Genomic DNA, 26,483 nt, shown 5'->3' on the forward strand with positions numbered 1-26,483 from the left:
AGCCTTAAGTGGTTTTAGCTCAAGCTAATTTCTTGCTAAGGAAACCTGCCCCATTCCACCCTCGCTCTCCCTTTTATCTTCTCTATTGCACAAAGGTGCTGCTGTGACCAGACCTAATTCCTTGATTTTACACATCTTGTTTCTTTTATGCCTGCTTCCTCAGATCAACAGCATGTTCTGACTGAGCAAATAGTCCCATTACAATCACCTTGTTGTAGAGGAAAGAGTTTCTGCTTAATGTTTTGAATATAGGTGTAGGCTAGAATTTTCTAAGGGAATTAGGTGCCCAACTCCCATTAAAAGTCAGCTGGAGTGAAGTGCCTAATTCTCTTAAGCTCGTTTGAAAATCTCAGCTATAATGTATAATGAGAACTGGCCCTCCTCAAGCTAAAACACTAAAATATGTTCATGCAACTTTCCTAACCTGCTTCATCATAACTAGACTGTCTGAGCCCCCTGACTGAATGCACTTGCCCCCTTCCCCCTTCGATTGATCCGTTCTGCTGAGCTGCATTACTCACCTCTTTCCTTCGGTCATTGTCTTTCTGAAAGAGCCATTTAATGGACGCCTGGGGAGATTTAGGGGTGCACTCAAGAAAGGTGGTGTTGTTTTTCACTCCATACTGAATTACTTCTGCTGCATTTCTGTATGCTAGAAAGCAAAAGGGGGCAGATAAGACTATTGTACTACAGATGCCTGATTCTGACTTGGAAAGCAAACATTTACATGTCAGCAAAACTGGCAACCAAGGCTCCTTAACCTAGCTGAGTCACACCCCGTCTCAGACTCGGTAGACTGAAGACGTCCAGGAATCTGAAATTTGGAGGGGAAATCTATAAAAGAAAAGGAATGAAGTTTGGAGAAACTTCAGGCCAAATCAAACTGCAAATATGTCAGCTCTGGGCACAGATTGTTCTGAGAAATTTGGGCACCTGTTTGTGGGTCACTTAGAAAATCCTGGGTCAAATCCTGCCTTGTGCAGCCTAGGAATAATAAAAGGGCACAGGGAACTTCTTCTACCCAGTGCTCCCAGGTAGCAGTAGGCCAGAGCATCATCCTAGTGCTCTCTGTTGTCCATTAGTGACTGTTAGTAGCAAAAATCCCCAACGGCTGGAGATGGGACACTAGATGGGGAGGGCTCTGAGTTACTACAGAGAATTCTTTCCCAGGTATCTGCCTGGCAGGTCTTGCCCACATGCTCAGGGTGTAATTGATCACCATATTTGGAGTCAGGAAGGAATTTCCTCCCAGGTCAGATTGGCTGAGACTCTGGGGTTTTTTGCCCTCCTCTGCAGCATGGGGCATGGTCACTTACAGGTTTAAACTTGTGTAAATGGTGGATTCTCTGTAACTTAAAGTCTTTAAACCATGATTGGAGGACTTCAGTAACTCAGCCAGAGGTTAGGGGTCTATTTCAGGAGTGGGTAAGGTTCTGCGGCCTGTAATGTGCAGGAGGTCAGACTAGATGATCATGATGGTCCCTTCTGACCTTAAGTCTATGAGTCTAAAGGAGGGTGAGCTATTTAACATGCCTGTCAATGCCCCAGCATCAAAAAAATACAGCCCGCTACCCCAGGGATGTAGTTAGGCCTGTAGCTGTTCCCTGAATGTGCATTTTGAGGTGAGGTGGGGGCTAAAAAGGGCCAAATACAGCTTCTTTTTCAAAACAGCATTAAGATGCTCTTCAGTCACCTTTAGACATCATGTAGTGTCACTCCACCCCCACCCACTTGGTGCAGCTACGTCTATAGGTAGGCCAGGACTTAGCTCTAAACCTAAAGTCCAATGAAAAGCATAGATCAGACAGAGACTGAGACCCGGAGACAGAAGGAGATGATGCCAGTCTTCTCCTTGGACAGGCTTTCAATTGATTTATAACACTCTAGCAATACTTGGGCATATGTTGAGTTTATATCATCACCTAGACTTATTGTGCTACTTCACACTCTTTATGGATGAGTGAATGTCTGTTACCAACAACAAGTGTTTAGTTTTTTATTAGTTTGCTCAAATAATAATATTGGCCAAGGCTTACTTTTTCTAACATTACATGAAATGTAAGTTCTATTTCTGAGTAAACAGTAATGGTTAAAAATAAATACTGTAAATTGAACCACCTAGACATAGATGCCTAAATCAAATAATAGCATCATCATACGGCTGTCACTCTCTTTCCTCATTCTATCCCCCATCTCCTATTTCTGACCCTCAGTCATACAGTCACGTCTAAAATTGGATTCTAAGCTAGTTGGGCAAGGAACCTTAGCTTTCTATTCTTTCTGTAAATTGCCTAGCACACTTTGGATTCTGTAATAACAACAGTAATAATATTGTAAATGTTATGGAAGCAAACCTGAAGTACTTGGCATTCAAAGGTCCTAATTTGGCAATTAGTAGGCCTTTGTGCATGCATGGAGCTTACTGCAGGACTGGGGCCAAAGTGAGTTTTATAGATGTACCTTAGGACTGAGTTATATAGGAATATGAGAGTCTATCTGTCTACGTTTTCTACAGTTTTTACAGTTTTCTATAGCATTGTAGTGTCTAAATGCTTCCATCCTTTCACTAAACTTTTATCTATTGCACATTATTTTTATTTGTTATCTGTGCTCTGAAAGACAGACAGAGAGAGAGAGAGAACAGCCCTAAGAGTTAACAATAATTTGGGTTAAAAGCCTTTACAGAATATATGTAGAGTGGTCATACAAACCTATTGGTGCTCAACGCTATATTTAAATGTAGCACTGTGTTGAAAAATGTTAACGCCTCCCATGTTAAAGAATGTTGAGGCATAAAACATGGCATGCTTTATGCCTTAGTTTCAAAATTGTCTTATGAATTTGCTAATACATTTTGCTCACATCAGTTCTTTTGTCTTTTTGGTGATTGTCCGATGTTTTTTCTTCTCAGTGTATTAGTTTGCTATAAAATGGCTTAAAATATAAATTATATGTTGAAAGAGTCTAAATTACGGTTTCTTTATTACCTTTTATTACACTGGAAAAAGTGGGAGAAGGGCCACCTACCTATACCCTAGCTCTTCTTTTCCCCACTCTCACCAAAACTTCCTTGAAAAGAGAGTGAAACACCCTAATTAATTAAGATTAGTCAATAGTTCAGTGGTTAGAGCACTCATTCAAGTTGTAGGAGACCCATGTTTAAGCCTCTGCTCTATCTAATTCAGAGTAAGGACTTCACCCTGGTTATCTTTACTACCAGGTTAATTGGCTATTTTGGGATATCTCACTCTCTTTTCCTAGAATTTGCATCCTGGACCTGAGAAACCTTCCTGATGAAGTTGCATTGGAACTGGATATGTTTCTATGAAAAGTTTTGTTTTTGACAAATTGACATATCCCATCAAAAGACATCAACTCTACTACTGATGGCACAGTGTGAAATGGATGAGAGTTCAAAACAGGATTAAAATTACAGGTGAAAATGATCTTGATCCCCTAATCTCAATTTGTGTGGATTACAAAGCACAAGACTGTCACAGCCCTTACTCAGCCATGCAGGAGAGGAAGATGGAGTAAGGCACAGGTCCTCAAAGGTATTTAGGCACCTAACTCCCTTTGAAACCAATGAGAGTTAGTCATCTTGGGGGAGGGGAGGGGAGGAATAGCTCAGTGGTTTGAGCATTAGCCTGCTAAACCCAGGGTTGTGAGTTTAATGCTTGAGTGGGCCATTTAGGGGTCTGGGGCAAAAAAAATGGGGATTGGTCCTGCTTTGAGTAGGGGGTAGAACTAGATGATCTCCTGAGGTCACTTCCAACTCTGATATTCTATGATCTTTTGATGACCTGGGCCTAAATTACAGGTATCACCCTGTTTGGCCTTGCTTGGAATTGGGAGTGGAAGGCGCCTTAGTTCCACTGCCACAACTCATTGGGCAGTGTAGATGATCCGGTGCACATCAGGGTGTAAAATGCTTCATGAAAAGGAATGGAATAATTTACTCATCCCTCAGTGCAAAGGGGGAAAGAGGAAGACTTATGACTCAGAGTGGTGTCCAAGTCACAGTGCGCCCTGGGGCTATTCTGGGGTACGTGTGGGGGGTGCAGTTTACACACCACCCCTTGCTCAGGGCTATGCCCAAAAGCATAATCTAGCTCCCAACAACTTTACAGTTCAGTATAATTATCAGGTGCAAGATTGGAACAGATGGGTTTAAAGGACATGGGCAGTAGTGTGTGGGGAATAGAATAGACCGTCATTTCCCTATAGCTGACTCAAGTCAGCGCTACGGGACTCTCACTTTATAATATCTCATGCTGTTTTATCATACAAAGGCAACATTTCATGTAAAATGCAAGGAAAGGATGTTAAGGAAAAAAAACCTATCTCAGGTTTGGAAAATGACTGTGCTTTTTTGCTGCTTTACCAGTAAACCACATGGCTGACGTGAAGGATGAGTCACATGAAGGAAAGTTCAAGTGCTCGTTAACAGTATGATCATCTTTCCGTTACAGTACCTTTCAGGTTAAATCCTCGGCACTGAGTCATAGGATTTCCATGTCTCACATCTTGTCTACGACTCCGCCTGTAATATTTGGGAAGTACAAACTATGACTAAAATAGCCACACTGTAAAACAGACTATTCACCAAATTATATATTAGTATCAGTGGTCATGACTTACTGTAAACAATTCCATGTTTTGCGACTGGCATGCATATAAGGTTCAGATCTTGGTCCTATTTAAACCAATGGAAGTTTTCCCACTGAAATCAATGGGATCAGAGCTGGGTGCTAAGATTGACCCTATTCATGAAAATGGCAGACTCTTCTGAGTCTAACTCAAAGAAGATGAGTTGCATTTAAGTTTCTGAGAAAGGTTTCAACTGGTTTGCATTGTATCCAAACTGGTTCATCCATTCTTCACTATCAAGCAGTATGTCCTTCCAACAGTCTCTATTGTACAGTGGAGCAACATAATCTTGTAGGCTCAATGACTGCTCCGCATCAATTACTCACTATTTGACTTTAGATAGGTTACTTAGGCCAGTGGGAACACTGGCCTAAGTAGTCTGATTACCAGAGGTACTGAACACCCACGCCTGTCATTAGTTCTCATTGGCTGAGTTGAGGTTGCTCTGCATCTCAGAAAATCACACTACTTATTTTGGTGCCTAACTATGGATTTACCTGTCCTACTCTAGGCAATTGGTATGGAAATGTGTGCCAGAATCTCTCTGTCTTATAGGATGAGTAATAGTGCTCTGCCTCAAGGGGATATTGTGAATTTTAAGTCATTAATGTTTGTGAAGTGATTTGGGATCATCAGGTGGTCATGCTTTATCCTATTATAACTATTTTTCTCCACATGAATTCATGCCTCTAAGCCCAACACAAAATTTGGTGGATATCTCTCTGCCTGACTTTAGAATTTGCAACACAACCTGAAACCAGGCCAGTGTTATGTGGCTTAGGATTTCCTTTACATTTAATACTCAATATTCAAAATGCTGCAGCACTGTCACATGGCCTAAAGATCTGCAGATGAGAGAGAAAACAGTGAACATCAGAGTAGGAAAATATCTAGGTAAACCATAATTTGCTGCGGTCTTTCAGAAGCTGTTCCTACATCCCACTAACCTAATCAAGAGACCTTATCCTGACAGTTTACTATTTATCCAGAAATAAGAAGTGGAAATGTTTGTTTGGGGAGGATGTGTTTGTGGGTGTTTTCAGGACATAAGGAAAAAGTCAGGTGTTTTGAGGTTATGCGGTGTGGGATGACACACAGCAGTAATACACAGGGCAGAGAGGAGGCAAGAGAAAGATTGACTGTAGAAAGATACTACTGTCTAGACTTGGGGATTTGGCTCGATTTACTGATGTTTTTTCCAGCACAAGCTGTTTCTTTAGATAAAGAAACAACTCATTTCCTTAACATATGAAAAACAGATTGTTTTCCATACTGTTTTTGGTGTTTACTTTGGTCTGCAATAAGAAGCACATTACAAACAGCAGTATAAAACCCAATGGAAATAACATGGCTATACATGATGGAAATGGCAAGAGGTCAACTGGAAATTATAAATGTTGGGCCTGAGTTTCCACTCTGTTATACCTCTCGACAGTTTAAGTTGTGTTGGTTTCGGGTGGGCTGAGAATCAGAGAGCTGGAGCCAGCACTCTGACCACTCCCCATCCTCCCACCCTGGGCTTTGGTTGGTGTCCGAGAGACTCTGTCGTGAAGACCAGCGGTCAAATGCTGAACTTTGCAAATTGTAAACAAATACTACTACTGCTGCTACAAAAAAGCAAGGTACCTGCACCATAGAATATACTTTGTTCATTCAGGACTAACTTGTGCTTTATGAGTTAATCTCATGCAAGGGGTGGCCCTAACCCAGGAGAAGTCCAGCAAAGGAATGGTCTCTGTTCCCTTTTTTGCTCCCAAGTGTTAGCCATTGGCTGCTGGCACCTGATCAACTGGCTGGTCCTCTGGGGGATGGAACCAAGGCTCCACCCATTTTCCATCCCTTTCTGTCAGCTCCCCAGATATCTGCAAAGGGAGAAGTACCATGCACACTGTCCACAGGCACTTCCTTGCATCTACAACTGTGATGCAGGGAGGTTACACAGAAGAATGTGGGTCTCATTCCCCTTTTGCTCCTGCACAGGCCAGGCTAAGACCCCACTTGTAATGAAAAGTTTAGTTTGATAATATTTCACACAATGTTTATTAGATATTCTGTAGTCATTTGTAGAAGCAGTGATTTATTATGAAACTTCACTACAGCCTTCTGCTATTAAATATTTCCCCGGAGAAGTGGAGCAAGGTTGCTATTTTGCATAAAAAGTACGGTTTGTGCCATTAGCTCAGTGAGAATGAAAGACCTTCTGTTGTAAATTAAAGAAAAATTGCTTTCTATGTCCGCTTTAATGAACCTCATGTTGAAAATCCCAAATCTAGTGGGTATGATATGAAATGAAATTTGCCTGTATTGGTCTGTTTCCCAGAGCAGGGTGAGAAACAGTCTTCTTGTCCTGTGAATATTTTTGAGAGTTTGAAAATATTTACCATCCTGAATGGGGTTGAAAAGTCAAAATCTCAAAAATGTTTGCAAATAGAATTTTTTTTAAAAATTGGTTCATACCAATCAAAACCTTTTGTTTCAATAATTTGTAAATGTTTTGTTTTGATTTCTACTTTTTCTTTTAATATTTTTTGGTCTACATTTTTAACCGGAATATATTATTCTGTTTTTGGTTTGTTTCAAAAATATTGAAATGGAATGTTTTGACAATTCCAAACTTTTCATTCCAACATTTTTTAAGTCAGGGGATTTGTCGAAAAAGACCCTGTGAATAGTTTTCTGTCAACAAATCAGTGTTTTTTGATGAAAAGTGACTCACTGAAAAATTCCCAACCAACTTGTTTCCCTATAGATAGTCCTTTTCAGTGAGGAGAAACACAGAATAAAAAGATTTAATGCACCACACAAACTCTCAGATATTATGCTGAATGAAAGGGATTACCATGATAGTTATATCCACAGCAATTTAAGCAAAGGCAAAGGGATCACTGGATTCTGATTCTATTCCCACATCATCATTACCTCAGTGTAATTCCATTCACATTGGTGCACATATTGTACACCAGAGGAGGATTAGGTGCTTGTTGCATTAAAATTCGAATGAAATCTTTCTTTCACAATATATTGCTTTTAATATAAAAAGTGACCTCTTTAGCAGATAATTTTGGTCAGTGTGCAATGCCAAATACAACAGGTATTTCAGTATTATTTTTAAAGAAGCCAGCAACAACAACAACCCCCTTCTGCTATCACATTACATGACCCATGATTACATATGAAAGTAAACCCCTGACGTGTACTTTTCTTGCAAATCTCATCAGACTCCTCACCTCTTCCCTGTTGGGTAGAACCTGGAGCAGGAATTGCCATCCCAAGCACAGTAAGGATCTCTGGCTAGGCAGCAGTCAGCACAGGCTGTTCCATAGATACGGCAGCGATGCAAAGATACCTGCGTGATCCCTTCATCCGAGCTCACATACAACTGTTGCTGTTGAAGGCAATGGAAATGTTTATTACAGATGTGTAGCCTAGAGGAGCAGCTTCACTCAGGAGCTTAGTTAACATATGCATAAAGCCTTCAATTCGTTTTGGAATTAACTGAAAACCGAGAGGTGAGCCACTAAAGGGTTCAAAACCAAAATAAACAGAAATCACTCAGGTTAATATGCCTATAACATGACCACCTCCTGTTAGAAAATTCTTAAAATGCTATGGAGAATGCTAATGGTTTTTTGGACATTGAGTCTCATTATTTTGTCCTGCTGCAGCAGGTCTGAGTTAATATAGTTCAGATTTGAGGACTTGGTCCTTAGTGAGAATTGTTGAATCAAGCCTTTGAGCTAAGTAACTTCTCTGCATACAGTCTCCTTAAGAAATATTGTGCAAAGCTTCTAGTTGGATTTCTCATAAAATCAAAACTTAGAGGTCACTATGGACCAGATTCTGAGACTCTTACCTTAAACAGAACCTTACTCCAGGCCAATGGGGCCACTGGAGTCAATGAGACCACTCATGGAGTAAGGATCTTTCAAGGTGAGTGAAGCCATCAGAATCTGGAGCAAACTGACTGGTTCTAACCAAAAGTCAGTTAAATAGCATTTCTTAAAGTGGAAATAAACCCTGGATCTGAGCATACCTGAACTGTGGTGGCCTGAGTCCCTCTCTCTCATTATGCTGGCAGATCTCATTGAGTTTAATTTCAGAAATAGTAATTAATTAATTAATACTTCTGAAAAGTCTTGGGCACAATTCAGTAAAGTTAAATTGTTTGAATACAGAATTTTAGCTACATTTTATTTTGGTTGTGCAGTCACACAACTATTATGATCACCATCACCATATTAATGATTCATGTCAAAATAGCCATTATGAATTAGCTTGACAGATACAACCTCATCACAGGCACCATACCACCATTCCTATACTCCCCAAGCTCTGAATGAATAATTTAGACAAATAGCTTCAGTCTATGGATTGTGATGTGATTAGTTATATGGGACTTTTTTTGTTCCCTAATTGGACTGTTGACACTTTTTATCAATTGAAAATAACTAATATTGAACAATGCACTAGTGGATTTTGTCCTGATGGTGCTGGCACAGATCCTTAGAAAACGGGGAGTCAAAGGTGCTACACTGAAGATCTGTGTGCCTGTATTTAGTATGGTGCATCCTAGTTAGCCTTTTTAGGACCTTACGTTAATTCTGTCCTCCAGTAATAACCATTGAATGAGTGTTCCACTTTTCTTTACCTTTTTAGATGAAATCTTCATTGTTGTTATGGGAGCATTATTCTGAAAGACAAATCACATTTATATGCCTTCTTTTATTTATTATGTCATGACATTAAACTTTAACGTTTTCTAAGCCACAGTCATTTCTAGATAAACTGTTCTTTTCCAGACTCTTGAGGAGATGTCATTCACACCTAATCATCTTTTGCCACAACTCAACAAATATGACATAAACACAAAGTTTGAGTCAGTAAATATACTGGCTGCATGAACCTCTGGACTTGACTAAGACACATTAACAAGTTCTCTCACACTTCTGGCAGAACAGCTCTTAAGAGCTGGCTCACCACTACAGATAGGCAGTATGTGTTTGCAAACCATCACTCTCTCTTTGGAAGGCACAGCCTTTGTTCTTGGAAGGTGACAGCATGCAGGAATCATGTAACAGCTCGTACGTAATTAGCACATGATCCGGACAAGGAGAATTAATATTTCTTCCACACTGTATCTACAACGCATGCACTTTGGTTACTGTCTAACACATGATTTTAGATAATCAACAAGAAATGCCAACATTACAAATGATGTGAAGTGTTACTGAATTTTTGTTTTTGCTCAGCGTACTCAGTGGACACTGCACACTACTGTATGTAGTTTTCAGTGACTTATTATCTGTGTGAAACGGAATGTTAAAGAACATCCTTTGGAGTTATTACATCCACTGTGTTAAACCAATGAAACAATCCATTATTCTCATCAAAATTAATGGTGTCCGTGATGGCAACAGTAATGGTAATCATTATTTTGGGGAGCAAGGATTTACTATAGTAATCACAAGAGACGGATGCCATTGTGGTAGGTCAGGATTAAAGTGTGGCACACCAGAAGAGCTGTGAGGAGGCCCAGGGCTGGAATTGCAAAGGGCTTTGCAGAGATTGGAAGGAGCTCAGAATTGGGACTGTGGGGTTGTAGCACTTCAGGACTGAATACTTGGGAGCTGGGAAATGTGAGTTCAATTCCATGTTCCACCATAAGCTTTCTGTGTGACCTTGGGCAAGTTGCTTAGATTTTTCGGGGCCTCAGTTCCATCTGTAAAATGGGGGATTGTAGTACTTCCCTACCTCACAGAGATGCTGTGAGGACAGATACAGTAAAGATTATAGGGTGCTCAGATGCTACAGTAGTGGGGGACATAAATACCTGAGGTGAACAAAAGTGCACTGGCAGACACTGGGGCTCAGGACTGGAGCAGTAAAAGTTTAGTAGGTGAGCAATGAGTCATATTGACATAGCTGTAAGGGGTAAATGGCCAGATTAATAAGGTGTTGCTGCCAGTTCATGTCTAATGGGTAGTAAATTTGCAGAGGTCAGTGTGTGGGAAGCATACAGTGCCTATTCCCCCCCTTGCTTTGAATGGTTCTATCAGTGTCTCATTTTCACAAACACTGAAGTAGATCAAAATGTCCCCGATTTGTGTCTGCAGTGCTGTTCTGTGGCCCTGTCTCTTCTGTCTTGCATGGAAACAAGATTAAATAGCTTTGCTCCAGCCATTTTTCTCACTGCAATCTGTCAAATGCCACCTTGGGCCTCAGATTCCACTTTCCCTCTCAGAGCTACTTTTCAAAAAGAAAATACTTGACAGCAGTACCACATGCTTTACTTAGTCTAGGCCTTTACTAACACTAAGCCTACACTACCCTTGTCCCCTCTATTTCTGAGAGTCATTAGTAAAGCCCCAGCACAACTACATATGTTTTGAGCCCTGAGCTTATGCTAGAATGACCTTGAGGGCTCAGAATGTAATGATGAGAAGACCAAGCAGGGGACTGAGAGTCCTGACCTTGGGTTCTCTCCCAGGCTTTGGTACAGACTTCCCATGAGCCCTTGCTTTCCCTGCCTAGCTTCCACTGCTCAAAATGGAATGAATACTATTTCTGGTGAAAGAAGTCCCATAAAATATGATTCATGTGCACTTTTTGAAAAAAAATAGGCTCAGTTTTCCACACAAGGCATAACAGGATCATTTAAGTTCACAGGTGACTCATCCTGGGGTACAAAGGGACTGTGGAACATGGGTTGGGACAGGTGTGTATGAAGGTGTGCAGAGGAGGAGGTTGTGGAGAGATGGCAGTCCCTTGTATGGCTTGCACAAGGGAGGGCCTCTGTCCACAAGGGAGAAGAGGGTATGCTTCCTTGGTGTGCCCAAAGAGGGCTGGGAGGAGATGGAGCCATGACCTTTCCCTTTCCACATGTGCCTACACAGCAAGTTAGCCGCACCATAGCAAGCGGGCTGCCCAGGCCCTTGGCACAACAGGCTGAGCTGCCCTGGGTGCAGTGCAGCTCAGCCCAGATCCCCATCACTTTCCCTGAGTCTACCTGGTAAATGATAGTCCGCTCACAAATTTCAAAGAGCTTTCACCAGTGGGGTAAACAGTTCCTTATTGTTCTAACAGGCAGCTAGAATGATTGACAGAGAGAGACTCTTTTATTATTTTTGCCATTAATTGTTTATGCCTCTTTTCAGCTTAGGGTGATTTAGGCCTAAAGCTTTTTGACTCCAGTGACATCTGGCTTTAAAGAACTGGAGCAAAGTAAAAACAACACTAGTTTGCTTCAAAATGTGGCTCGTAATCAGAAAGCTTATCATATAATCAAAGAAGTAAAAAGAAAGAAAGAAAAAGAAAAACTGAGATTCCAGCTGCAAATGGCTGTTGCCTCAATATGTGATGCCAATGATAAAAGTCTCCTGCTGGCAGCCAGTATAACATGACCTCTTAAAAAATGTAATTATCAAAATCCTTTGAGCCAGGATGACGACATAAGAAATACAAGGCATTTGAATGCAAAAAAGAAGAAAAAAAAAGGATTTAAGCCCATTTACACTCCACAGTACACTAGACATCACCTTATTCCTACTTCCTTCAGCTGGAGGGCATCAAGCTGACATTCTACTAATTTATTTGATCTTTTATCAAGTGCTAGTCACCCTTGCTAAAGTCCTTTAGACCAAAGTGTTTGTGTGAACGTACATGTTGGAGGAATGAAAGGGGGAGCAAGACAAACCTGAAAAACCTCCAGTTCTTCTAAAATGAGCTCTCCACTTGCAGAAGAGTTGGTGGGTAGGACAACAACTTTCTGTACAGTCCCCTGATCTGGAATATAGAGAGAGAGAACAGATGAATTCTTACCAAGTAGGAAAAAATATTAGAGGAAAAAGCTTAGTGGAGAGAAGGGTGGAAATGATTTTCATAAATTCATAGATTTTAAGATCTGGAGGGACCATTAGATCATCTAAGTCTGACCCCGTGTAGAACACAGAGCATAGACCTTCATCCAGTCACTCCTGTAATGAGCCCAATAACTTTGTGTTTGATTTTAAAATATCTGTAATAACTCTTCCTAGTGTGATTCATACAAGCAGACAATAGATGTATAAAGGGATTAGACTTTCCTCACACTTTTTTTGATAAAGTCATGGTCAGATATTTATTTATTCATTCATTTATGTATTATTCTTTTATAGCACCCATAGGTACCCATCAGAATTAGGTCCTCGCTGTACTGGGTGCCATACAAACACAGAGGAACAGGCAGCCCCTGCCATAAAGAGTTTACAATCTAAAAACACAACAGAAACAAAGGAATGGAGAAATGGATACAATGCCGAATTTTATGTGCAATTCCTGGCAACATATAACAGAAACTAATAACATGTAAGCAATCTGCATGGTACAAATTTCAGTGCAAGAATCAGTTTTAACATGGGTGAGATGCAAGCCTTCGCCAGTGTGGGTTGGTGTGCACCATCAATAATTGGGGCCTTATGTAGCAACAGAAGCCATTGTTTTTATCCACATGAGAATCAAGGATGCCCATGAGGAATGCTCGAAAACTGGTCTCCCACAGCAGCGCCATAAAAACACATAGTAGCATGTAGTCTTTGTCCACAAAATCAATTTGCTCGCATGACATTTGAAATGGGGATTGAGATGGGACTTGAAGATGGGCAAGGTAGTGGCTTTATGGTTCAGAGAGGCTGTTCAAGGATTTGTTCAGGGATGATGTTCTGTGAGAAAGGGATGACATTGAAGGCAGTGTGTGAGGTGACACAATATGATATAGAAACAGATAAAATGGGAGAGATTTATATTATATTAATTATTAGCGTTACCATAGCACCCAGGGGCCCACGTCATAAACCAGGACTCCATTGTTTTAGGGCCTCCAAGGTAGGGACAAATGTATTGTATTTGATGCAGTGGAAAAGGCAGTGTCAGAAGATGGACTCAAAGAAAGGTTTGAGATGGTAAGAATGGTAGACCAGAAAGAGGATCTTAGCAACTAATTTTATGCTGATCAGCCAGGACTTTGTTGGCTCTTCAGAAAACCGTGAGCCTTGGGCTATATCTACACTACAAGATAGGGGTGTGATTCCTCTGCTCATGTACACGTAACTTGGGCTAGCTCTCACAAAGCTAGTGTGAGAGTGCACAGCGGTATAGCTGCTATTGCACTGCTGAGCCCTGCCGAGCCCATCGGTTTCAGCGGGGTCGTGTTCAGCAGCACTCAGCTTCTGCTGCCTCTACCTGGGCCACTGAGGCTACAGTGTAATTTATACTCATGCTAGTTCAATGACAGCTAGCACAAACATGTGTACACAAGCAAGGGAATCACACCTCTATCTTGTAGTGTAGACATAGTCTTGGATGAAAAAAGGGCTATGGACCTAGGTGCTGGAACTAGAGGTGCTGGGGATGCTGCAGCACCTCCTGGCTTAAAGTGGTTTCCATTATATACAGGGTTCACAGTTTAGTTCAGTGGCTTTCAGCACCCGCACCATAAAAATTATTCCAGCACCCCTGGCTATGGGTTCCTCTTGTCAGGAAGGACTAGAACTCAGACTGACTATAACAAACCTATTTTGCTCCATATTGTCACAGAGGAGAAAGAGCAAAGAGTTTGTATCCCCCTTTTGTCATGAAATGTTTCAATAATAATGTTGAATTGAGCAGGTCAGTAAAATGTTAGAGGGGTGTGTGTGTGTGTGTGTGTGCGTGTGTTTCTGCCTGTAGGCAGATGATCTGAGCTTCCCATCAGGCAATCTATGATGTTGACAGAGGAAAGCAAAAGCAGGAGACTTGTGATTTTGTTTTTTAAGGTCAGTGACTACATTCCATAGCTGGAGTTAGAATGCAAGTTGGTTGCTGTAAATAATTTAAATCATTCTTTTTCCGTAGTGTAAGCCAGCAGATAGGCATACTTTGGCTTCAAAATAAATAACTGTACTCATGTACAATAATCCTGACCACACACCTAAACCACACTGTTGTTTTTTAACATTACATCAAGAAACCTAAAGTAGCCAAGATATAAAAAAATGTATAGCTATCAACTGTACGTGCTCAGCAAATGTTAGCCATGAATATTTCATGAGGATTTGTTCTATGGTTATCATTTGTCCTCATTATGCAATGACATGATAAACCAGTTCTTTCAGAAGAAACTTTCCTGAAACTAAATCTTTTGACAGTACCCCAGTGGTCTGGACAGGGTGTCAGCATTAGCAAAACTGTGAGGACCTGAAAGAGATTTACTGGCTGCCAGGACCTACACAATCTCTAAGCTCCCTGTGTACTGTGGAATGTCCTTCCATGGAGCTGAGATGAAGAGAGAGAGAGAGTGTGTGTGTGTGTGGATAAGGCACTAACTTTTACCTCTATAAAGCCAGTCAAGTCATGAATACGTGTAGTTTGTACACATAGTCTGTCTCTATTCCCTCTCCTTCTCACCTCCCTTCACAGCATTGTGTTATGACTCTTCTCCAGCAACGTCCTTTGTTCCCTCAATATCAGGATATACAATATAGTGGTGGGGAGGAGTTGCTGATTGTCATGAATTTTGGAATAGACTCTCAACTGCCTGTCCTGTGTCCCCTAAACCTCACTTACAGGATGTAAAATACTCAAATGTGCATTGGTACAGACCCTTCCTATCCTCACACATGCAATATGGGTCTGACCCATACAAAAGTAAGTGTATTTCATCTATGTAGCAATCCATTCCACACATTTAAAACTGTGAACTGGTCTTCAATGCACAAACCCTGAAATGGGATGCTGAAATTAGAACTTACAGTAGGAGACCAGCATGGGTATTTACGTAACTAAGCACTGATATGAGCACACAAATTCAGGGACTTGTTTTCCTTATAAGGTACTCCACATCTGAAAACTGGGTTCCTGAATCATTAGCTTCTGCAATGCCTTGATAAAACAGGATAAGTGGACAGTATTTCCCATTTGCATCTCAATTTATTGCCTGTTGTCTCAATATTATTTTAACATGACAAGTCAGATCCTTATCTCCAGATACATTCCCTTTCATAAGGAATCCCCACACCACTCTACTGTGCTTACTAGTCCTGCTATATTTTCAACTTATTTTATGCAATGTAAAGCATGACAGTGGAAAATTGCTCATTAAAAACAATTTTATGCAAGGATTAACCTTGGCCTGTGGGCTGTTCCCTAACAATACACAATAACACTAGTTTTACTGTTATTGTTCAGTCTTTTCCTTGGTAAGTGAAACAAAAATAATTGTCCCCAGATGGCTTTCCTAGTCCCTTTTCCAAAATGTTTAGCTCTCTAGACTGTAAGAACAGTGGTTGTCAAACCAAGTGCACTTCTATGTGTTCATCTCAGAATAACTACATTTGAGTTTTGTTGCAAATCTTGTTTGTTCACTTCTGTTAATGGAATTAAATTCTTGGGTCAAAAGGAATGTTGGAAAGGATACTGACAAAACAGTAATGGACACGAGGTATGCAAAATTACACACAGTCTGATGTGTTTTCCAGTTCATTATTGTTCTTAAAGCAAGGTACAAGAGGACACAGAATGAATGTAAGTCAGTTATATTCACAACAAGATCCTATAAAAATCAAACAAATAGAGGGACAATTTCTTTCCTGGAGTAACTCTGTTGACTTCTCTAGAGTCACTCCAAAGATGAATTTGACGAATGTGTTAGTTCTACTAAATTAGGAGACAAGCCATTGTGTCTGCTAAACACTAGAATATACCAAGCTACATGGCAGATTTATGCCTTTCATTGGTCTCTCTGTAGGTAATACACAACACTTGACCTTACTACAGTAGGTTTCAATACCCATGTTGTAACAGAGAGAAAAAGAGAGAGGCAAGGAGAGTAGAGGTCTGGCTGAGTGGTAGGTGGGTGCAGCCCTAGTTCAAATAGCCTGTCTATTGGTTGAGCTCTGTAGAATGTGAACCAAAAAGAAGTCTTTCCCCAGCTGAGACCCATAGGAGCTACAATATATTAAGCTTCTGTCATCTGGAAGTTGCTCTTTGCATGATACCATAATCTGAGTTCCTAGCTCACCGTTTCTTTCTTTCTTTCTTTCTTTCTTTCTTTCTTTCTTTCTTTCTTTCTTTCTTTCTTTCTTTCTTTCTTAAGCAGATTCTCATTTACATGTTACTTTTCTCTTCAATGGCCTCTTTGGTCTCCTGCTACAATTCCTTAAACATGTGGCCTTTACGCTACACCATGTGAACCACTGTTTTATACTTTTTCCCCTCTGTCTTGTTCCACAATTTCCAGTGGACAAAATTCTGAGAGTTGCTGAGAACTTGGAACTTCCTCTGACATCAGCACCTCTCAGGATCTGGCCCATAGCTTCACATGACAGACCTCTTCTCCCCTTATCTGTCTCTATACAACATGGGTATTATCACCTACTGTAGCAAGGTCAAGTACTGTATATTAGTTTCTTTCGAAACGACAAAACTCTTGGAACGATAGACTTCAATTCCTAATCGAGACCTGATAACTTCCATTACCGACTAGTGACATTCACCTTTTCTTTAAAAAAAGGAGGACTTGTGGCACCTTAGAGACTAACCAATTTATTTGAGCATAAGCTTTCGTGAACTACAGCTCACTTCATCGGATGCATAAAGTGGAAAATACAGTGAGGAGATTTATATACACATGGTCTGTGTGTATATAAATCTCCTCACTGTATTTTCCACTTTATGAATCCGATGAAGTGAGCTGTAGCTCACGAAAGCTTATGATCAAATAAATTGGTTAGTCTCTAAGGTGCCACAAGTACTCCTTTTCTTTTTGAATGCCTGAGTAGACCTGGGGAACCAGGCTGTCTTTGGTATCACTCTTGTGTAAAACCTTCTTCCAGAGCGCAAACACAGAACTCCAACTAGTGAACTTAAGGCTTGCTTTTCTCACCAGATTATATAGCTCTGTAACAATCTGTAGTTCATTACATGTTATGAGTTATTCCATTGCTGGATACTACTGTTGTTGGTGAGAGTTAGTCTTCCAAAAAGACAGCCAACACCACAAAAGCTAGTACTCCAGGGATTTAGTCACATATGTGGCATCCATATTTTAACCTCATGCTCTGAAAGTGCCAAATGCAACCAGTCTTTCAAATGAAGGGTTCAAACAATTGGACGAGAGACGGAAAGATAATTAGAAACACTGAACAAGCACACACGACGTTAGACACTGGAGACAAAACCACATGCACACGGCCCAAGTTAAACATATGAAACTGTGCTAAATCATCCTGAAATCTGAAACACCTTTTACAATAGTAATTTAGCCCCCTTTTCAAAAGCTGTATGACCTCATGTCTTATAGGAGCTGAGAAAATGCTTAAGGATGGCCAGCGACTGCTGAATGTGCCTGAACCTGACGTGGACATTTAAATATTTCCATAACACTAACAACAATAAAGAAAGCATGCATAGTCTAAGCATTGTGCAATCTGGTGCACTCTGCACAAAGACTTTGGAAGTGCAAGTGGTAGGTCGCAAAGTTAAAAAATAAATATTAACCTTAAGAAAATGCCTGCATGCTGCTTTGTTGTCTTTCTTAAACTAAAAGGGAAAACAATCTACCAGGGGATAAAGTGGAGAATATGGAGGTTTGAGACATGGAGTAATGCAATTAAAATAAAATGCAAGGGAAATGAAATGCTTTATGAGCTGCAAAATTAGACAAGCACAAGCCTAACAGAGAAGCAGAGTAAGTGAAGAAGAGATCTAAATCCAAGGTCTTGACCAGATGACATAGACAAAAGGGTATTAGCCTCATTGTCCTTGCCAAATATGCAAATGGATAATTACACTGTGCCCAGCTAATTACAGCTGTGGTTTCTATTGGGATGAGAAGGTATTCTACACTTGTCTATCTACGGCTAAGTAGTTGCTGCTTTTCACCCCACAGGCACCTCCATTTCAGTGGTGGGTGTAGAGATCCCCATTGTGTCAAGCCTTCCTTCGCATCAGCCTGGCAGGTTTTGTAAAGTGCTTTGGGATTCTTCAGGATGAAAGGCACACTGTAAATGCGAGATCGTTATCATTAGAAAAGCTGTGTGTAATGTTTCAAGAACAATGTCAGTCTATGGGATTTATTTCACTAGTCACGTAGCTTAGAAAAGAAGTACTGTACTGAAATTAACTCTTGGCAAGGAACAGTTACAGTGAGTTTGACATGGTTGGCTGCGGGTGCAGAGAAATATTGCATTTATTTCACTTTAGTGTAAAAAAAAGACATGGCTGGCTGTACCCTTCCTGTGCCATGGCTACATGATGAAAAATACAGGGGTTCCTAGAGCTCCTTTTGTTATTGTTCACTTGCACTCAGGAACTGATTTATTACTGAGACTCTCAAGGAGGCGCGGGAAGCTAAACATTTTGTGTGCTCTGCATCTGGCACAACATAAAACACTCCAATATGCAGCATGAGACAGGTCACTGACAGTGACAGACATGACTGGCAACATCTCAGTTCAGCAGCAGTAACTCACCATCAGAGACTGAGTGTAATTGTTACCAGGTGCCAAGGCCCATTCTCCACTGCTAAGGGTCTCAGGGCTCCCGAGAAATTATCAACTGAAATACTGTTATACAATACAATTTTGCATTTTCTAGGATGAACTTACATAAGAGGAAATCCTCGCTGCATTTCTTCTTACCATTAATATCTTTATCGAATCCTCCTGAGTTTCACAGAAAGCACAGAGCCAAGGAAAAGGGTAGAGTCTTTCCTCACAGAGACAGAAATTTGATCATTTTTATTTACAAGGGTTGAGAGGCACTGTACCTATGTCATATGTTTATTTTATGGCAGGGCTATGAAGCTATTAGGATCTTCAGAAGAATCTCTGCACCACCCAGGAATTGTAACGTCCAAAAAAATAGATTAGCAGAAATTATAAATAGTATATATCACAGAGCATCAAGTCTATTGTTTTCAGCAGTTGTGGTTCTAATTTTAACTCTTTGAGATGGTGCACTAAATTGGATTTCATAGAATCATAGAAGGGTTAGAAGGGACCGCAAGGGTCAAAAGGGTCTTTTTGACCCAAGTATAAATCGATAAGTAACATCCATGCTTACGTATAATGCACAAATCGTCCTGCAGTGGACAATGTGCTGGCAGATTATAGAATGAAAACAAACACATATAAACAGCCCAGGTATGTTTATGCCTTTAATGAGCCACTTGCTCATTGTGTATCCATGGCTGAGTCCCTTAGCTGCTCTCTGTGATGCCTAACCAACCTATAAAATGAGGTTAAACTCAGGAAGAGTTTAACCTCATTTTATAGGTTGGTTAGGCATCACAGAGAGCAGCTAAGGGACTCAGCCATGGATTGTATTTATCCTCCTCAATGGAATTGATGAGGAGTAATTTGCTAATATTCAGTTGTTGACTTTGAGACTTGCTCCAACTCCCACTTCAAGTCACCGGGAGTATTTTTATTGACTCAAGTTGGATTCGGCCCGAAGTTACTGTTCATCATTAAAACCTGTGACATCATTTATGAGTTTCAGTTTAATAAAATTAGTAAAGTGCTTTGAGAGCCTTAGATGGAAGAACTATTGAAATGCTAAATATCATTATTGTCCAAAGCATCAAAAATGTAAGGCACTTTATATGTACAGCACATTATTAATTATTACTACTATTTTGTATATTGTATAGTATAATATATACTATATTTTGTAACTGCTATAAAATGTACCTTGTGTTAGCTGGAGACTTATATGGCTTGGCTTCTTAATTAATCTTTAGCAGCATTTTTTCCTCTAGTTAAAAAACACACACCATATGTTTAGACAAATGATACTAGTTTACACTTGTAAACCATACTGACATTTAAATGTTCATTTGAAAGCTCTATTGCATGCCAAAGTATTTGTGTGGTTAAAAACAGTGAATTGGCAAGGAGAAGCTATGCTGGTAGAAGACCAAGATTTTTTTGTTGTTGTTAAGACATGGCTGATGCTAATCTATGTGAACAATAAGTAGGGAGGGCATGTATAAGTGTTTCTCTAGAGATTTCCACAGTAGCATGCACAGCACCCTTCTTTGCTTCTTCCATAGGAAAGGCGATATAGGACCTACTGTGTCAAATTAAACCCTGAAGGATCCAAAGGTCCTGGGTGGACATTGGATTCACTAGGCCTACTAGTAATGCTGATACTTGCTAAGAAAAAAAAAAGTGTCTTAACTAGTTTCTTATTTAGTCTGATGACCTGACAACTAAAGCAAAACCAAGAGACTTTAAGGCAATTTTAAAACTAATTTTGCATCAGATGGCCAAGAAAAATAAGAATGCCCAGATCCAAAACTCACTAAATTCTTGCTGTAATTCAATACCCAAAGCTCTATGCGTCTTCTATCGCTGCCATGCCTTATAATGATGTACACTAGCCACTACAGAGAGTGAGTGTCATTCTGATGAATCACGACACAGTGAATGGAGGCCCTTGGTGATGGTTTGCCATGGGAACAATAACAGAGCTTTTCTGTATTCTTATTTCCTTTGGTGTTTGGGGACTTCCTTTAAGAAGAGTGAAGAGAGTTTCTTTTAATCCCCTCCTCATAAAAGTCTGGTGATTTGAAAGATTTTTAGCCTTGGTTTCCTGAGTCTAATACAAGGATGGTAATTCCCAAACCCATGTGGCCTAAATGGTAGTTTGTTGGTAGAAACAGTAGTTCCACATCTCTATAAGACTTGTCTGAAGTTCAGAGACAAACCTGTTCTCATAGGATTATCTGCTTTATTTTTAGTTGAAACTGCTCTGTGCTCACAAATAGAATCAATAACCCTGGATTTTAGTTTATCAGAGCTCCAGGCCACAAGCCCTTCTCAAGCACAGCCCACCACTAAGTCAATGGCAGGTCCAGATGCAGAGGGCTTTCAGGATCCAGCCCTAGATCAGCTACTTTAGTCTATTTCCCTGACACTGCTTGATTGTTCTCTGCAATTCTAATCATGTCACAATACATTTGAAAAGTAAATTGGATCACTATCCTCTAACCTTACAGTTTTAATGAAAATCACTAGACTTGTTAGTTACACTGGTGTCAGTTCAGTACATCCATTGAATTCAGTGGAATTGCTACAGATTCACGCTGGTGTAACTAAGAGCAGAATTTGGTTTGTTATGTTATTAAGGAAATATTTGTAATCATAGAATCAGACTTAGAAAGTCTCTACAATACAGTACCACTAGAAATACAGTTTTCCCTTTTCTATTTGCTAAAACCCTCTATATTTTTACATTATTGTGAAGTTGTTATTTCTGCCCTTGTAACTTTCTGGCCACATTACCATTCTTTTCACAGGCAGTTTACCTCATATGATGTTCATAATTAGTAATAATACAATGTCAGATTCCCATATTCCTAGTCCTGGAAAATAGTACATTAATCCATGGAAGTTAATGGTACTACTCATGGGTATGATGCTACGCATGGTGAGTAAATCTAGACCATACATTGCACACAACAAAGTTGGCTTTTGTCTCTGATGAGAACCATTCTATTTTTTACAATAAATATTCATTTTATTTTCTTTCTATTTTTGTTCTGATTATATCTCTTAAGTATATAGTAATTATGTTTTAATAAGCACGTGTGAAGACAGTAGGCTGTACAGGGTTTGGAATTCACTAAAAACTACAATGCAGTACATCAAAGTTAAATAAATAAAACAATTCCGTGCATAGCTGCTGTTAAGTACATCTTACCTGTTCCAAGAAATAAGACATGGTATCGTCCGTCAGCAGCATTAACTCGGTCCACTGCTATCTTTGTATACTTGTAGTCTGTTCCTGTCCGAATGATTAATGGTCTTTTGTGTATTGGGTAAATGGGATTGAACATCAAGGGGTGATTCCTAATAAAGGTTACAACGTCGTCGGGGAATTCCTTGGTTGTCCGCATGTTGGGTGTAAAGGCTCCTCCAGGACACTGTGAGGAAGAATTCATAGTAATGCTTAACAGTGCATAGCATCTATCAAGGATTTTTTGTCTTCAATCTATCTACAAACACTGACTGATGGTCAGGCGGCATGGTAACATTTTTTTGAAAAAACACTTCATACTCCATGTGAAAATGATTATATTTATATAATGGAAAAGCTGTACTCTAATAGCTATGTCTATAAACTGCCCTCAGCTGGGACAAAACAAACAAACATATTTGTGTGTTCTTAAAAGCTAGGCTGATGGCAATGCTCCATGCTTGAGGGGCCTTATTTTTGCATTCCTTGTGCTCTCAAAGTTCTCACTGCAAAGAATGCAAGTGACTGGTAAGGGGAAAGATATAAAGATCTTGCCTCTGGGTAGTACAAAAATAGATATAAAGGCCAACAGGTATATTTAGATGCCTAACTAGGTACCTACCTCTGCTTGTGTGTTATAATTATTCAGTATTCAATATATAATTATTCAGTGCACATAGGGCTAGATTTGGACAAACCTTGTGCACATGCACAAGAAGGGAGAAAATGCAAGGGGCCTTTCCCAGACCCTTTGAGACTGTACATGACTAGGCAGGGAAGCCTAACCCCGGTGTGAGGAGCCACACTGCAAAGCCATTCCTGTGTTACTGTGTCCTCACTGGTTCTGTGCTCATTTCACTAGGGCTTCTGGTGCAATAAGCTGAGCCATGCTATGTTTCTTTCCCAGTGACTTCTAAGAGAACTGGGCAGACAAGGAGACTAGTGGAAGACACTGGAGGTATTACACCCACCCTCAGCCCACAGGTGAGTTAGCCTGCATCCTTATGGCAAAGTGAGTAGGTTCCCAGTCCAAATGGAAACTGTATCTGGGCTTTAACCCGTACCCTCAACCAGGCCAGTTAACTCTGGGTGAAAGCACCACTTAAAGCTAAGAATGTGTTTATGTGTTTTCCTGAATCAGGCTCAAATTTCGGCCTGCTGCACACAGTCCATGTAAACAGGCAATATGACCACACATATCTATGAGCCTGCGCATATCTGTGCCCTGCACCTATCTATGTTACCATTGGAAGAGTCACCCACAATACACTGCTGCATAGCACAGGGTTTACCAGGCAGCTTCTGTGCAGTTCATCTAGCTCTGGAGCTTTGCTCCTTTCAGGGGCCTGTAAAATGTGGATTGACCCTATGTCTCATCAAGGCATGAAGGGACATTTGACAGGTAAATTCTGAGCCATGGGTTTGTCAGAAGAATCTGTAGCTTTCTGTAGAGTGCTAGGAAAAGGCCTTACAATGACCCTGTCCTCCAAAGCCCCACAAATTTTCCAAGCTATCCAGCTATTACCCAGATTAGGTACTGCACACCAGCCAGTAATGGTCCCCTCGCCCTAGCTTGATTCTAAATGTGCCAAATGGATGTTGGTAACAACAACAGGAAGGCACTGAGCTCAAAGAGTCCTCTAGCATCCCAAAGTGAGAGTTCTCACTCAATGTCTGTACAACTTTAAGGGGCTGCAATACAAAGACAGCAGAACCTCCCTGCCTTTCACCTTCATTTCTTGACTGTGAGACAATGAAAAGACCCCAGGGGGCAGATGGCTCATCCCCTCCTACAGAGAAATAATATTTTGTGGTTGGTGAGATAGAGATGGGAAGAGCCCATAGAGAGAGGTGTTATGAGGGACAGGTTCCCTCCTGCCCCTCCCGCCACAGCAATCTGGGATAACGAAGTCCCACCCAGCTCTAGCCCTTTCTTTACACTGAATGAAGAACCATCCCATTGATCAATCCTGTGATCTATCAGTCCCCTTGGGTACTCACAAGGGAGTAATTCCAGCCATAGAGAGCTGACAGGTTGTATTTAGGGGAAATGTGGGGAAGAAGACAGGGAGAGGAGAAATCAGTTCCAATATAGAAATCTGTGCTGTGTAGGGAACCTATTTACATGACTTCTCTCAGCCCCAGCCAACTCCTTCACTTCCTGCTGCTCTAGAACTCCATTGGCTTTCTGCAGCTCACGGGCCTTTCATTTTCCAGGAAATACAAGGCAAATTTCAGAAATTTGTAACCAGCACTGACAAACAGGGCTGGCTACAGTCTTTTGAGGGCTCCAAGTAAGCTGATTCTTGGCAAGGGACCCCAAAACTCAAAGGCACTCCCAGAACTATATCAGAGAGCCTCCCCCCCTCCCCCTTCACCTGCATCCTAGACCAATATCACCTGTCCTTGCCCTCCTTCCTTAGAAAACAGTTACCTTTTCTGTCTTCTAGGCCAGGTTTCCCAGATGCTGGGAGTGGACGATAGGGGATAGATCACTTGATGATTGACTGTTCTGTTCATGCCCTCTGAAGCAGCTGGCATTGGCCATTGTTGGAAGATAGGATAGTGGGATGAATGGACCATTGGTTTGACCCAGTATGGCCGTTTGTATGTTCCCCACCTTCTGCCTCACAGATCCTAGGCAGTTCCAGTTTTCCAGTGTTACCCCAGATTCAACTGTCCCTATTTATTCCCACCCTGGCATATAAATCCTCATGAATTGCAGATGGATAATTAGATAGTTGTTTCAGGCAAGTCCCAGACATCCTTCTTGGACCAGTTCATTGCCTCTATTTCCAACCCAAAGACCCGTGTCATGAAAATTATTCCTTTGGCCATGAAGGACTGGACTCAGAAAGCTTCATAGCTTGTGTCTCTCTGCTGCCAACCAGAGAAGTCACTGAAGTACAACATGAGCTGTTCCCTTCCTCGGAGAGTTGAGTGTACCTCTGCGGCACTCCCTCTCCTACAGATGATTTAACCACATGGTGACTGCACTCACAGCACATTTTGCACCCACAAGCCTGCTGGGATAGCCCCATACATTAGAGATGAACTGAAGGAGGAGGGGAACCCTTTGGTTTATAGTACATTCTTCAGTGAGCTATGGTTACAAAAATATTTCTGTAGAGTCTGGATAATGGAAACAACCCTTAACCAGCTCTGAATGTAGTAGGAAGCTGCCAATTATGTCATAAAAGTTTTCCATAAGTAATTTTAGTTTGTGGAAGAAATAAGAAATGCTTGGTATGTAGTAAAGGGGCAGCCAAAGACTGCAGAGCCTGCCGGTGGCCTAGCGAATGTATTCCTTTATTTAATTCCATTTAAGCTATGCTGAAGCATTTGTGATATTTATAGTTATAGCATTTTGGCTGATTGTAAGTGCATTTGTATAAAAATGTTTAATTTGAAAGATCTATTTATGCAAGTGGAACATAGGATTTGCCGTATTGGGTCAGATTGCTTGTCGTTCTAATCTAGCATCCTGGCAGTGGCAATATTGATGTTTGGCAGAAAAGGGGCTCCTAACCCAGAATGTATTTTGGACAAAATTTTCGAACTTGGATGCCCAAAAGTAGGCATCTGAATATACATTTAAGCTTCTAAATAAAACTGGACATATTTTCAAGGGTGCTGCACCTACACTGACTTCAGTGGGAAATGGAATTTAAACCTTAATCCTTCCATGATGTCAGAGACAGAACCTTCTGCCAATGAGGAAAAGCAGAGACAAGCTACAGAAATCTCATATCAGAAAATGTTTTGTTTAGTGACTGTGATGAAATAGGGTGGTTTGTGGAGAAGCATCAGGGGAACAGATGAGAGGATAAGCAGTTTCAGATGATAAGGATGCAGAGTTCAGTCAAATTTGATGAGATTGTTGTCCTGATTTGAACTGAATTGGATTATGCAGAACAATGGAGGTACCATGGGAATTGGCTGACATGACAACTGGAAATCAGTGACACACTTCCTTGTGTGTTTGTGGAATGGCTTGTTAAAAGACTTTTGTGTAGAAGAATTTGGAGAGTCTTGGGGAAAGAATATTAGAGTCCAGTCATGTCTTGTCTTGGAAAAAC

The 26,483-nt window shown here is 40.7% G+C and overlaps 1 protein-coding gene across 1 annotated transcript in view; it reads right to left on the minus strand.

The window, feature by feature from the left end:
• SEMA3C (semaphorin 3C) overlaps positions 1-26,483 on the minus strand; it is a 162,366-nt gene that overhangs the window by 5,551 nt on the left and 130,332 nt on the right. Inside the window, exons 12-17 of the mRNA XM_073328628.1 lie at positions 22,369-22,591; positions 12,344-12,432; positions 9,299-9,340; positions 7,878-8,035; positions 4,476-4,543; positions 522-652 (exon numbers count right to left, since the gene is read on the minus strand). Coding sequence (XP_073184729.1) covers positions 522-652; positions 4,476-4,543; positions 7,878-8,035; positions 9,299-9,340; positions 12,344-12,432; positions 22,369-22,591 — 711 coding nt within the window. The remainder of the gene's footprint in view (positions 1-521; positions 653-4,475; positions 4,544-7,877; positions 8,036-9,298; positions 9,341-12,343; positions 12,433-22,368; positions 22,592-26,483) is intronic.

Source organism: Lepidochelys kempii, chromosome 1 (assembly GCF_965140265.1).
Source record: "Lepidochelys kempii isolate rLepKem1 chromosome 1, rLepKem1.hap2, whole genome shotgun sequence".
Lineage (NCBI taxonomy): Eukaryota > Metazoa > Chordata > Testudines > Cheloniidae > Lepidochelys > Lepidochelys kempii.